Source organism: Scleropages formosus, chromosome 15, assembly GCF_900964775.1.
Source record: "Scleropages formosus chromosome 15, fSclFor1.1, whole genome shotgun sequence".
Taxonomy (NCBI): Eukaryota; Metazoa; Chordata; class Actinopteri; order Osteoglossiformes; family Osteoglossidae; genus Scleropages; species Scleropages formosus.
Genome location: NC_041820.1, coordinates 12,798,935 through 12,810,563, shown reverse-complemented (window position 1 = coordinate 12,810,563; position 11,629 = coordinate 12,798,935). Strand labels below are relative to the sequence as shown.

Sequence of the window (11,629 nt, the reverse complement as noted above, 5' to 3'; positions counted from 1 at the left end):
CAATATTTTACAACACTGGACATTATTAATTAATATTTAGTAATTCAGCCTGCAGGTCTCTGACACATGGCAACCAGTTATTAAATTAGATTATGAATTTTTATAATGACAGCATGTTTTGATTTACAGAGACGGCGGTTAATTAACACGAGGAGCAATGATTTCTGTACTGAACTCGCTTTAGAACAAAGTTGTTTACTTTCCACAAGTGCATGCAGTGAATTTACATATTTATACTTATTTAAACTTATGCTTGTAGTTACTGTAAGTGTATTTTTGTACTGATGACTGAACTTTTCCATCTCTGCTTTTATTATTTTTGAAAGACCATGGACATGTGTATTGACAAGATATCAGAGATGTATAATTGTTATTCTTTCAAAAATCTGAAAAATGCAGGTTGACAAAAATATTTGAGTTATTTTTCCCACCATTATGCAATAATGTAAACACTGACAACTGCTACGACAAATTTTTATCTTTAACCTTAGATGTTTTCATCTGCTATTCATTTCACCTGAATCCCCTGGCTTGATATGCAGTCCTTTTAAAATGAAGGTATAACATATAAAATTTAAAGTAGCACCTGCTCACAAAATTCGCGAAACAGGACACAGCCTAACAAAGGCCACCATTATAATGCAGGGAAAAAAAATAAAGTGTTTGAAAGAGCTGTCTTCTTTAGCCCACCTTTTGTGTTTCTGCATTATAGTACTGTATAAATTAATTTTCATTTTATTCTGTATCACACACAAACCTAGGGGATGTCTCAGCAGAACTACAGGGAGGCTTTAGGGTATGCAAACCAAGTCTGATGTGGGGTACTGGTGTACTACAATATAAAAGAAGGGGAACTGAATTATATTAAAGCGTATTTGAATTAACTGGTAAATTTAAAATAGTTGACACTGCAATAGCATACATAGCTCTGCTAGCAAGCAAGATAACAGAACAGAGGCCTAACTGCAGATTTCTGTATACAGTAGTAGTTTTCATTCTAGCCTATTCCTGTGTTACTGGTTCAGTTTAAAAATGTATACTTGAGAGTACTTTTGACTCGCGAGTAAAATGCTACATTTCACAGAGTGCAAAAAGTTCTGTAACGTGTCTTACATATTATATTTAATACAAAAATTAAACCTTATTTGTCTTGTGACAGAAGCTAGTAAAACATCCTAGGCTGCACAAGCACTGCTTAAGGTTTATAATGGTTTGTTCATTTGAATTACTCAATGAGACAAGACAGGCCAAACTGCATATAAATATATATTATCTAATCATGTTCACGTATGCTAGTATCTGAAATAAATAATAACTCTAAGTTCAACATGTCGGTGAAGGGACACCATAATAATTCACTGAGATTTTATTTATTCCCTTACACATGAGAGTAGTACAATGATTATCGACAGTCACATTAAAGCTCCTCGTTCGCAGCGCAGTACCACCACCGCGAAGAAAGGTTCGCGAGAGTCGCCGCGCGTGTTGTAACCACGCGACCGATGATGAGCGCGCTCTCAAAAGTTTGGTAAACGACCACCACGCGCTGCCTCACTGCACTCCAGTCTGGTTCCAGTCGCCAGAAGAACGCGCAGGTAACTGTAGTTACACATAAGTAAATGTCGAGGAAACGTTTATGTCATGATATGAAACAAAAATCGGTGACAGTCATGAATAACATGATTAAATAAGCATGTAGGCAACCCACGAGTCTCATTCCCTCGTCCTCATCATCATGTCCGTGTCTTGTGTTTCAGTTTTAATCATTAGTCTACAAACAAAATGCCGTCAAAAAAACCTCAAAGTTTACTCCGGGAGGCGTCACACCAGATCATTGCTGGCGGATCGGCAGGTAAGACGCTTAGACAAGAAACCGAGGAAACAATTGCTTGTGAGAATCTGTCTGGGTATTACTTGGCAATGATGCCAAGTTATAATTTTTATGTATATGTGTGTTTTTTGTTTTTATTTCTGGCTACCACAGCTGTATCAGATTTTAACGAATAAAAAGATAAGATGTAGGCTAAATGTTCTCGTGGGAGATATTCATGAAAGAGAGGATTTAAAGACGTGGTTTGCACACCGGATGGTTGCCTTCCAATACATGTCTCCTCGCAACACAAACCGTTCCCTTAGTTCCGCTCTATTAAGGTCCTAGTAGTGCTGAGTAGTTTTGTTTAAACAAAAACGTCGTTTGTAAATTTTGGCGAATCCTCACTGCATGATGATGTTAACTGTACGTGGATCTGAGTACTGTAATGTATATTCATTATGCTAAAATGTAAAGAAGGTGAAAACAGAGAGCAATAAATCCAAGGAAGTTTGAGCGGGCGCGCGCCTGCCGCTTCTTGTTCTTCGCTCGTGCTCGCGCGCGTTCCGCTCTCCGCGCGCTCCGGAGGCATAGCACCGGCGGATGTATCGCAGTGGCTGTGGAGATAAGGTTTTATCCTGTATTTCACACGTCAGACTTTGAGTCTGTGTGGAATTTGCATGTATTAAGTTATACTGTGAAATAATAAGTAATACATTTTTAAATTCAAGAGGTAGTGTCCCTCTTAAGTTGTTTTCCGTGTGGAGTTCCCAGTTCCCACACTAGACTACCCGAATTACTACAGTAAGGTACCCGGATGTAGAAATGGAAACGAAGTAAATAACTAGGATGTCAAGTTCCTTGAACAAAGGCGGCATCTTGTAAACAAGTTGTTTACTGTTTCACTGTAAATTCTGTTGTAAACGGCAAATGTTAGGTAGTGAGAGAACTTCATATCAAGAAACTTTCCAGTAAGTGATCTTAAGATTCTTAGTTCTTGGAACTTAAATAGTTTGACCAATAATACTGTTTATGATATTAGCTATTAACATTACAGCGACCCACATGCGATGCATCCCACCACAGTGGTAGCTCTGTTTGCTATGTATTGTCACTATATAATGGATACTTGTGCATTTAATTTAATTTAGTTTAGAATTCAACCCTCATGGACTGCCAACAGTCCCACAGAAGGTCTGTTTATAGAAAAAATTGCACCAAGCTTTTCAATATCATTTTCACCTTTCTGTGTAAATATGACATGCTGTATTCACAGCCACTGTTCACACTGCTACTTTTGTTGTACGCTTGAGCAAGATGCTTACCCGGAACTATTCTGGTACAAATACCAAACTGTATAAATGTTTCCATTTGCATAAAAGCACAAACTAACAAATTTAAAATAATAATAAACACTTCCCTGTGATGGGCTGATATCCTGTCTAGGGTGTAACCTGCTACATGCCTGCTTCTGGGCTAGGCTCTGGACCACTGTGTCCTTGATGGACAAGTGCTTTCTGACAGTGAATGAATGAATGAATATTAAACATCAGCCAACCCACATTTAGAAATTCTGCAACCTGTGTTAAGTCTTTTAATTGACAGAGAATTACCTTTTTTTTTTTCTTTAATCAGTAAGAAAGCTGTACTGTCCTGGGGATAAAAACTCCTGTTCTTTTAATGATGTGTTGAGTTGGTATATTTATCTATTCTACTAGTTTTGTTTTAGTTTATTTTTTTATCACCAGCTATAGTTGTACAACTCTATAATCAGTGTCCCCGTAGTATCTGTAAAGATCTGTATGTCATTTTGAAGTCAAATATATATTGTATTTGAATGCAATAGTTGTATAAAACAAACAATACAAAACAAAACTTACTTGATTATCTCTAGAAAGCTCTTAAGAGCAAAAAACCTGAAGTTAGTAAGCAAGATGGATGACTTTTTTTACAAAATATTACAGTATGCTGCCTGCTAAAAGTTACTTTAACAGAATTTAAAGTTCAACAAAGAGGAAAAGTATTGTTAAAAGGAATTCCCTTTTAGTCCCTGTCAGTGCCTGCTGTAATCTGTATGTGTTTTTGGTGAATTTTATTATTTATATATGTAGCGTGTGTGTGTGTGTGTGTGTGTGTGTGTGTGTGTGTGTGTGTGTAAAACCTTGATTAAAACGCACACAGTACATAAATCTTTAGTTTTGTCTGAATACGCAATAAGAACAGAATGTGCTTTTACAGTTAGTGTTGTTTAAGAAAACAACTTTAGGGAGAATAACTTCATTTTACAAAGATTTTAATTTCTGTCTTGTTTGAGAGTTTGTTTCCCCCTCATCGTTTCTGCCTTGCTGAGTTGTATTGTGTATGGTCTTCCACATGTAAATATTAGTGTTCTCAATACTTGGAAGCGTATTTCATGTGTTTCAGGTCCAGTTAAAAAAATTTAACATTTGGTCTTCATAATTCCCTTTTACTGTTTGTGCGGATCAATACTCAAGTTATTTTCCATTGTTTTGTGTTGATATTTGTTAGTATTATTTGTGCAAAACCCACATTTTTTTGAATTCCAGGAAAGTATTGTGCATCTTGTATATCCCATGTGCCCTTGATTGCTTATTTTTTGTTTGTAGCTGACAATGAAATCCCGTCAACGTACAAACATGCAGATGCCTCTATGTAAAAGGACACAGGCCTTTGGTACTAATTGTTATGTTGTGGAAATAGCAACAGGTTGATTTTATTCAGTTGTAAAATTCCAGTGGATCCCTGGTTCCTGTCAAATTAGCAGTTTTTTTTTTTTTTTTACTTTTCCTTCTTGAACGTAACGGTGGTGGATGTTCAGATTAAAGAAATGCATGCATATCCAGCTAAAACATGAGTAAAGGATTTTCCTGAACAGCCTGCCACGTGGAAGTGCAGTTTGAAGCCCTTGCTGAGATGAACTTTGTCCATGAGATTATATCAACAGAATTGTGGCTCAAAGCCAGCGTCTTTTTGTGTGTGTGTGTGTGTGTGTGTGTGTGTTTGCTTGGAGGTCATAACAGCTGATCCTTGACTTTTTTGTGGCATTCAATTTGCATTTTTGAAATCAAGCCAGGTTTAATATTTGGCAAAAAAGGCAAAGAAAATAACAAGAAGTTTTGACGTTTTCTATTATATTATACAGGTATAATAATGTTTAATCTGGACATCCACCACTGTTATGTTGAAGAAGGAAAAGTTTTAAAAAAAAAAAAAAGAAAAACTGCTAATTTGACAGGTACCTTGTGTCCACAAATACACCCCCCCCCCCCCCCCCCCCCACGCCTGCCAACTGCGAATAGACTCAATCTACCTCTGCAGGACTTTGCACATGTACGACTTCCATGTTTACATTGCGCACTGCACACTTTATATACATATAGAACTTTGTTTCTTGGATTTTTGAACTAATAGTAATCTTAGTAATTTTGGTAATTTGCAAATTTTGCACTAATAATTTTTGTAAATTTGTGATTTACGCCCTGTGTTTTCCTTTCCTTATGTCCTTATAATTTATGTCATAGGCTGCTGAGAGGATTCACAGAGTAAGAATCTCATTGTAGGGTGTAACGAACTGTTTACTGTACACATGACAAACTCTTGAACTGAATTGAATTGAATTTCTATCAGTGTAGCTTTTGCTTTACCGTTATCCTTTCGGTCTTGGGGCTATTCAGCTTGTTGCCACTAGAGGGAAGCAACGATATTCTGTATGCAACTATGTAAAATGAAACAATTGAGGTTTTTACTGATTCCAGCTACTTACAGTAAAAAAGGAATACAAGAATGATAGGGTATGTTTAAAAATAACTTGTCTCTGAATAGTCTGTGAGGTTATCTAAAAATGATTTACTTGTTATTTGTTTTGATGTTTGTTACTCCTTTCAAAGACAGAACATAGTGTTTGTAAGTTATTCAAGTATTTCAGGGATTTCTTGTAAATGTTGAGAAAATGAAGGAACTACTCAGCATATGTAATCCGTGATATATATACACGCAAATTTCCCTTTGCATAATTTGTTCCCGAATATCTTGTGAAAGAGAATTACTATTAAAAGCACTCATTACCGTTAATATAAATGTGAAAAAAATAACGTGTTGCTGAGTGGCAGAAAATTCACTTTTTTTTTTTCACCAGACATTCAGAATTAATACCTTTGTCCTTCTGCTCTGGACACATTTAAATTCAGGTATAATCGCCACATTATCAGAATTGTTTGTACACATTTCTGTGCGGATTTTCCTAACCCATTTTCCACTATATCATTTCTTTTGCTGTTATTTTCTCTTTATTTAATTGTTTTGTTTTTCCTGAATGGCACATTGGCTCAGCAGTGGGTTTGAACATGGATTTGAGCCTTGCTCAGACTGTGGTGTGTGCATTTCTTTCCATCTTCATGTGGGTTTCCTGCAGGTACTCAAGTTTTCTGACACAGTCTGAAGATGTCTTTCAACTGAATTATTGTTTCTAAATTGCCCTTAATGTGTGTATGTTTGAGTGAATGTGTTTGGTGTGTGTGTTGACCTGCCATTTTATTGTGAATTGCTTTAGAATTGTAACCATTTAATTTTTCTTCATTCTAAAGTGCTTTAAGAAGCTTCCTTTAAATATGCTAAAATAAGAATAATTATTGTTATAATATCACTCTTTGATAATTTCCATAATCACGCATAACCCTTTTAACTCCTCTCTGCTGAACTGTTCATGAAGTATCCTTTGCAGTAAAACAAAAGTATGTCAGACCCTACAAAGTCATTCTTAATGATTATCTTGTTACAGAATTGTTTTATCCCTTCATGTTTTAAACTTATATCAAAGCTTTTCCTTTTCAATTTTTAGCACTTTCTTTTAAAGCTTTTGTGTATTAGGGCTGCTTATTATTGTTTTTGTTGTTGTATATGATAGTCACAAGATTTCCGAGCTGTTGGAAACATCACTGTTAGTCACCTGAGATGTGCAGAAGTCGTGCCACATTATGGGGGCTGCTCACCTTGTGGTGGTGCTCAGTGTCACCAAGACTCTTATTTTGAAAAGGTGATTCTTGTAAGTGTAAGCTGATAGCTTATAATGCCAATTTTAAGAGTGCAGATTACATTTGTAGTCTGAATTCTCATTAAAGGAGACTTTAATCAGTTGGTATTTTGATTAAAAAATAAGTTTTAAAATTTATTTGGTACCTCTGTGTTCAGATGAACCCAGAAGTAATTGTACTCTCAAATGACATCTAAAACTGTTCCTGTTTTAGCTGTCTTGCAGGCCCTCCCAATTCTGTGCAAAAAGACCACTGTTATTTGAAGTACTTGTTCACAAAGGATAATTATGTAGACATGAATGCTGCCATAATGTATTAAAGGTACGAATACTTATGAACATGATTTATTATGTTATCCTAAGAAACATTATCTATTGTTTTATGGTATTATCCAGTTCTTAAAGAATTATGGTTGTCTACAGTAACTTCAGATGAAGTGAATTAATACGTGACAGATGCCAATGATTAAATTCACTCCAGTCTCTGTAATTCGGAACGGCAAACTCTCGTTTGAAATAAACTCCCTTTCCTGGCCTTAATTTGTTTAAAACTGTGAATTTAAGATTAGGCAGTATCGAATAAATAGATCCCCTAAAGTTAAATAAAGGCAAAGGAAAGAAAAGAAAATTAAATAAATAAAGCAAAACAGAGGGGAACTTTTAGAAGGATAATTCACTCACAGAGATGTCCACTATAAATAAAGCGTTTCCTTTTAGACCCCCGACGGACCGCCACAATCAGAGTCGAATTAGGTCTAATATTTATTTCCAGAAACAATTGTACATGTTTAGCAGGCTTTGATTGAACTCCCGGCGGACATGTTGTAGACAGATGTTTAGATGACCTCATGTTTGAAGTAATGTTGATCTTGGAAGCCTAGTCCAGCGTTCTCTTAAATCTCTCTCCTGTTAAGGAGGCCGCCTGTCTCCGTCTGAGGGCTCATCCCCAGTACCATCCCTTTTCTAAGGAATGCCAGTGCAAGTGACCACATGTCATATGGTAGTGGGTGCTGGGGAAAACAAACTTGCTGCTGTAAGTTTTGTCAGTGAACCACATGTACAAAGGTATTTAAAAAAATCACTGAAATGATACAGTAAGTGACAATATAAATAGTGTTACTAATACACTGCAGTAAAAAACACTTATTGCTAGCAATATATAAAAAATTTTAATGGTTCAAATAGAGGAGATATTCTGCTTGCAAGTTGGAAAATAGACCTCCTAAGTTTGCTAACTCCATTCTATTACTTCATGAAAGGAGATGCTCAGTTGTGTGCTGTGTTCTTTCTTTTGGGAATTGCTGCATCTGTGTGTAACAGAGTTGGTCTCAGCAGGTTACATCTGCTGTCCATATTTTTGTTTCCTACCAGGAGGTAGGAATTACTGTAATTTTTACATTATTCTCTTCTTTGGTAAAACAGCATGTTGGGATGCATGATCTCCTGATCTGGTTAACAGTTTTTGAGCTAGGTTTTCTATAGTGTTGTTCTGTGAAGTAGAGAGCTGGTCAAGGCAGGAGCCAAAAAAGCAACAGCTGAGGAACAGCAGTATTTGATATGTTCAAAACAGGTTTCCTGACTCTGACTGTGATATTTCTGTATTTGTAGCAGGGAAAGTGGCAGCAGATAGAAGTGATTAATGATAGGAATCTGTGCCCAGAAAATTGATGCCTCCCACCTTGAGAGGGGACCTGCAGTTGTTGGCTAATCTCAACTCCTTCAGCAAATGTTCAGCTGTATAAAACTGCAGCTTTAGATAAAAGCTTGGAAATAATAGTAATCAAAAGCTTGTAATGACAGATTAGATTGGGGAATGTTATATGTGGAAAAAGGTATCTTGATTTTTAACCTGGGAATGAACAGCTGACATAAAAATAAGTAAACATACTTGCACACACACAGTCTGTTTGCTTACTTTGCCTGTTTGCTGTAAGTAATAACGATAATTACCCTGTTTTTGTAAGAGCAGAATTAGGGGATAATTATGATTGTTCTTCATGGGAGGCTGGTCCCTAGACTGTCTTGATCTTTTTTCAATCTTCGTTGAAAACAGACAGAGAGGGAACACGCAGGGCCATGCATGTGTAACCTAGTACTTGAGGAAAAAACTGTTGACTTCATGGAGTCACTCAATCGGCATCATATTAACTGCTGGATGTATACGGCTACAGCCTCTCAAAGTGGTAAACGAGTTACGTCTTAAGACATGCACATCCTTTAAAGGTATGGGAAACCCCTTCACAGTTCTTCCCTGCCTTGTGTGAGGATTCAAACTTGAAACAAGGATGTTTCTGTTGCAGCTTTCTGCATAGGGGGGTTATAGAGGTGTAAAAGGTGATTTAAGGCTGTAATTCTGGTGAAACGTCCCAGACATGGATGGAAATAGAGGCAATGCCCATTCGGATGTTGGAGATGGCAGAGGATTCCTCAGAAGTGACACTGTGGGGGGTCACTTTGTGAATGCGCTTTGCTTTCTTGCTGCACCATGTAATGGTTCCTTGCTGAAGGGTGTTTTTTCGAAGGGTTTCGGGGAAGCAATCCGTCTTCAGCCTACAAGGGAAACAGCCTGAGCTTGTGTACTTTTTTAAATTTACCGTGCAGAATGACTGGAAAGGGGATCCTGCCATATGGGGGATGTAAAGCATAAGGAGCAAACCTACCCCACAATACCAGGCTGCCACTCACAGACATGGTGGTAGAGGGTAGAAGGGAAAACCTGGTCAGTCCAGTGGGGGTCAAGGGTGTGAATGATGGGAAAAGTCTCCTTAGTGACTCATGTGTTGCACAGTCTTTTGTGTTGATATGGCATATGTGAAATTAAAACAATTAAAACATATATTTCATTGATGATGTTGAGGCAAATAAATGCCATTCGCTAAAGTCTAAGAGAACATGTCATGCATCTGTTGGGAGAAAAAAATGAAAGTTCCAAGCACATGTTAGCAATAAAACAACTGGGCCGGAAATCAGCTGAACAAGCCATGCTTAATTGAGCACTTAAGTGGTCACGGCCAGATCTGAGTGACCCCGTCACAAAATACAGTGCTGTGACATTTCAAATGCTCCTGTTCTGTCGCATGCAGTCTGTGTACTATATGTGTGTATGTGTGCTCGTGCATGTGTGTCTGCACCGGTTTTGCAGAATCTCTGCACCCCTTAATTATGCTGTGATGGAGAGAGGCCTTTGACAGGAATTGCTAACCATTCTGTAAGCATTTTGTTACAGCAAAACTAATAAAAAAAAATTTATCCTCTGCTGAAAACTGGTTCCAGCCCACTCAGCATTGCTCTTCTTTACTTTGCTGAGTGCAGTTTTAATGACTAAGATTTACACCATGGTGCATTGTATGCCTTAAGAATCTATGCATATTGGTAAACATGAGGTTCTTTAACTGGATTATTCTATGCACTATTACCAGGGTTTTACTTGATGTTTAAAATGGTAATTTCTAACAAGGGGGTTAGTCAGTCCACTTTCAAATATGGAAATGTAATTGGTTGTGTTGATATAACATGACTAAAAATACATCAACATTTTAGATAGTAACAGCTTGGCAAAAGTGTTCACTGCTACAAATGTAGAAGCTGTAAATATGTATTAAAATCACTCTCATAATAGCAGACACTCTAAATTACATAGCGGGAGTGTTTTAAAGGATGATCCAAAAATGCGAGGAATGCAAGTTTTGAGAGCGGGTGCTGTCACAGAGGCACTCTGTCTTCTCCTTCACTCTGACCACAGGTTTTTATCTGGGAAACAGACATTCGTTTTAAGTGCATCAAGATGCACAACATTCGACTGGTGTAGCAATCACTGTGCAATGTGTCTTGTGAGGGAGCCAGTTTTGCCTCTGTGGGGCTTTACGGGGGAAACATCCTCAGCGTTGTCATAGTGAGTGCGCGTCAACATGCAGTCTTACAAGAGAGCTCAAGTTTACAGGCGCATTAACTATTCCCCATCTCTGATTTGGGAGAGGATGACATATTTTTGGAATTTGGCATAAAGAGAAAGCTAATTTCATAATAAGAAACAAAACTGGAAAAAAGTCTTGTTTTGAAATTGTTTACAGTTTTTATTATCCCTTCAAAAGAGAAGGCCCGACAGTAAAACTAAGACAGGCAAAAATGCCATCTTGGATTAGAAAAAAGTAGGGTGGGGAGAAGCAGTGATTTTTCTTAATGATGTTTGAAATAAGATGTTCTACATTGGAATGACGATATTAAAACTGTTGAGTCATGAGAGCAGAAACTGGCTTCTTAGATCATACTGCAGCAACATAGAATTCAGACTTGACGATGGCTTTGGCAAAGTTGTGTGGCTTTGTCATGGGACGTGTGACCTGGGGACATGGGGGGGCTACAGATCCATGGTGCTCTCAGGGAATGGTGTCCATGTCTACAACATTGCGGCAATCCCTCAACAGTGCACATGTTAAGATACTGATGACCATGTCTCCACACTAGGCGCCATCACTGGAGTATTACCATAAAAAGCATGGCAATATTTAATGAAAAAGACAATTGCATCTTTAATAACATGACACAGATGTTCTCCTTCTTCGTATGCATTAACATAACTGGCTGTATGTCAAACTGACATTTAAAATTTATAATGTTTGGTTTTCTAAAACTTTTTTTTACTGAAAAGGAAAAGAAAACAAGCACAACCAAAGAAAATCCCAGTATAAATTTAGTCACGTAGCTCATAACTATTTCTAGCCTGAAATGATCAGCTTGCTTTTTCAAGAGCTTTTTTCAATGCTTTTGCT

At 37.3% G+C, this 11,629-nt stretch overlaps 1 protein-coding gene across 3 annotated transcripts in view; it reads left to right on the top strand.

Moving 5' to 3' along the window:
* Positions 1–1,485: 1,485 nt before the first annotated feature.
* slc25a21 (solute carrier family 25 member 21) overlaps positions 1,486–11,629 on the top strand; it is a 90,454-nt gene continuing 80,310 nt past the window's right edge. Inside the window, exons 1-2 of one of the 3 annotated variants that reach the window (XM_018749828.2) lie at positions 1,486–1,595; positions 1,758–1,852. In XM_018749828.2, the coding sequence (XP_018605344.1) occupies positions 1,783–1,852 (70 nt within the window). In that variant the 5' untranslated portion in view covers positions 1,486–1,595; positions 1,758–1,782. Of the gene's footprint in view, positions 1,596–1,757; positions 1,853–2,672; positions 2,782–11,629 lie in introns of those variants that run through there. The other 2 variants (XM_018749910.2, XM_018749981.2) reach the window with 2 other exon arrangements.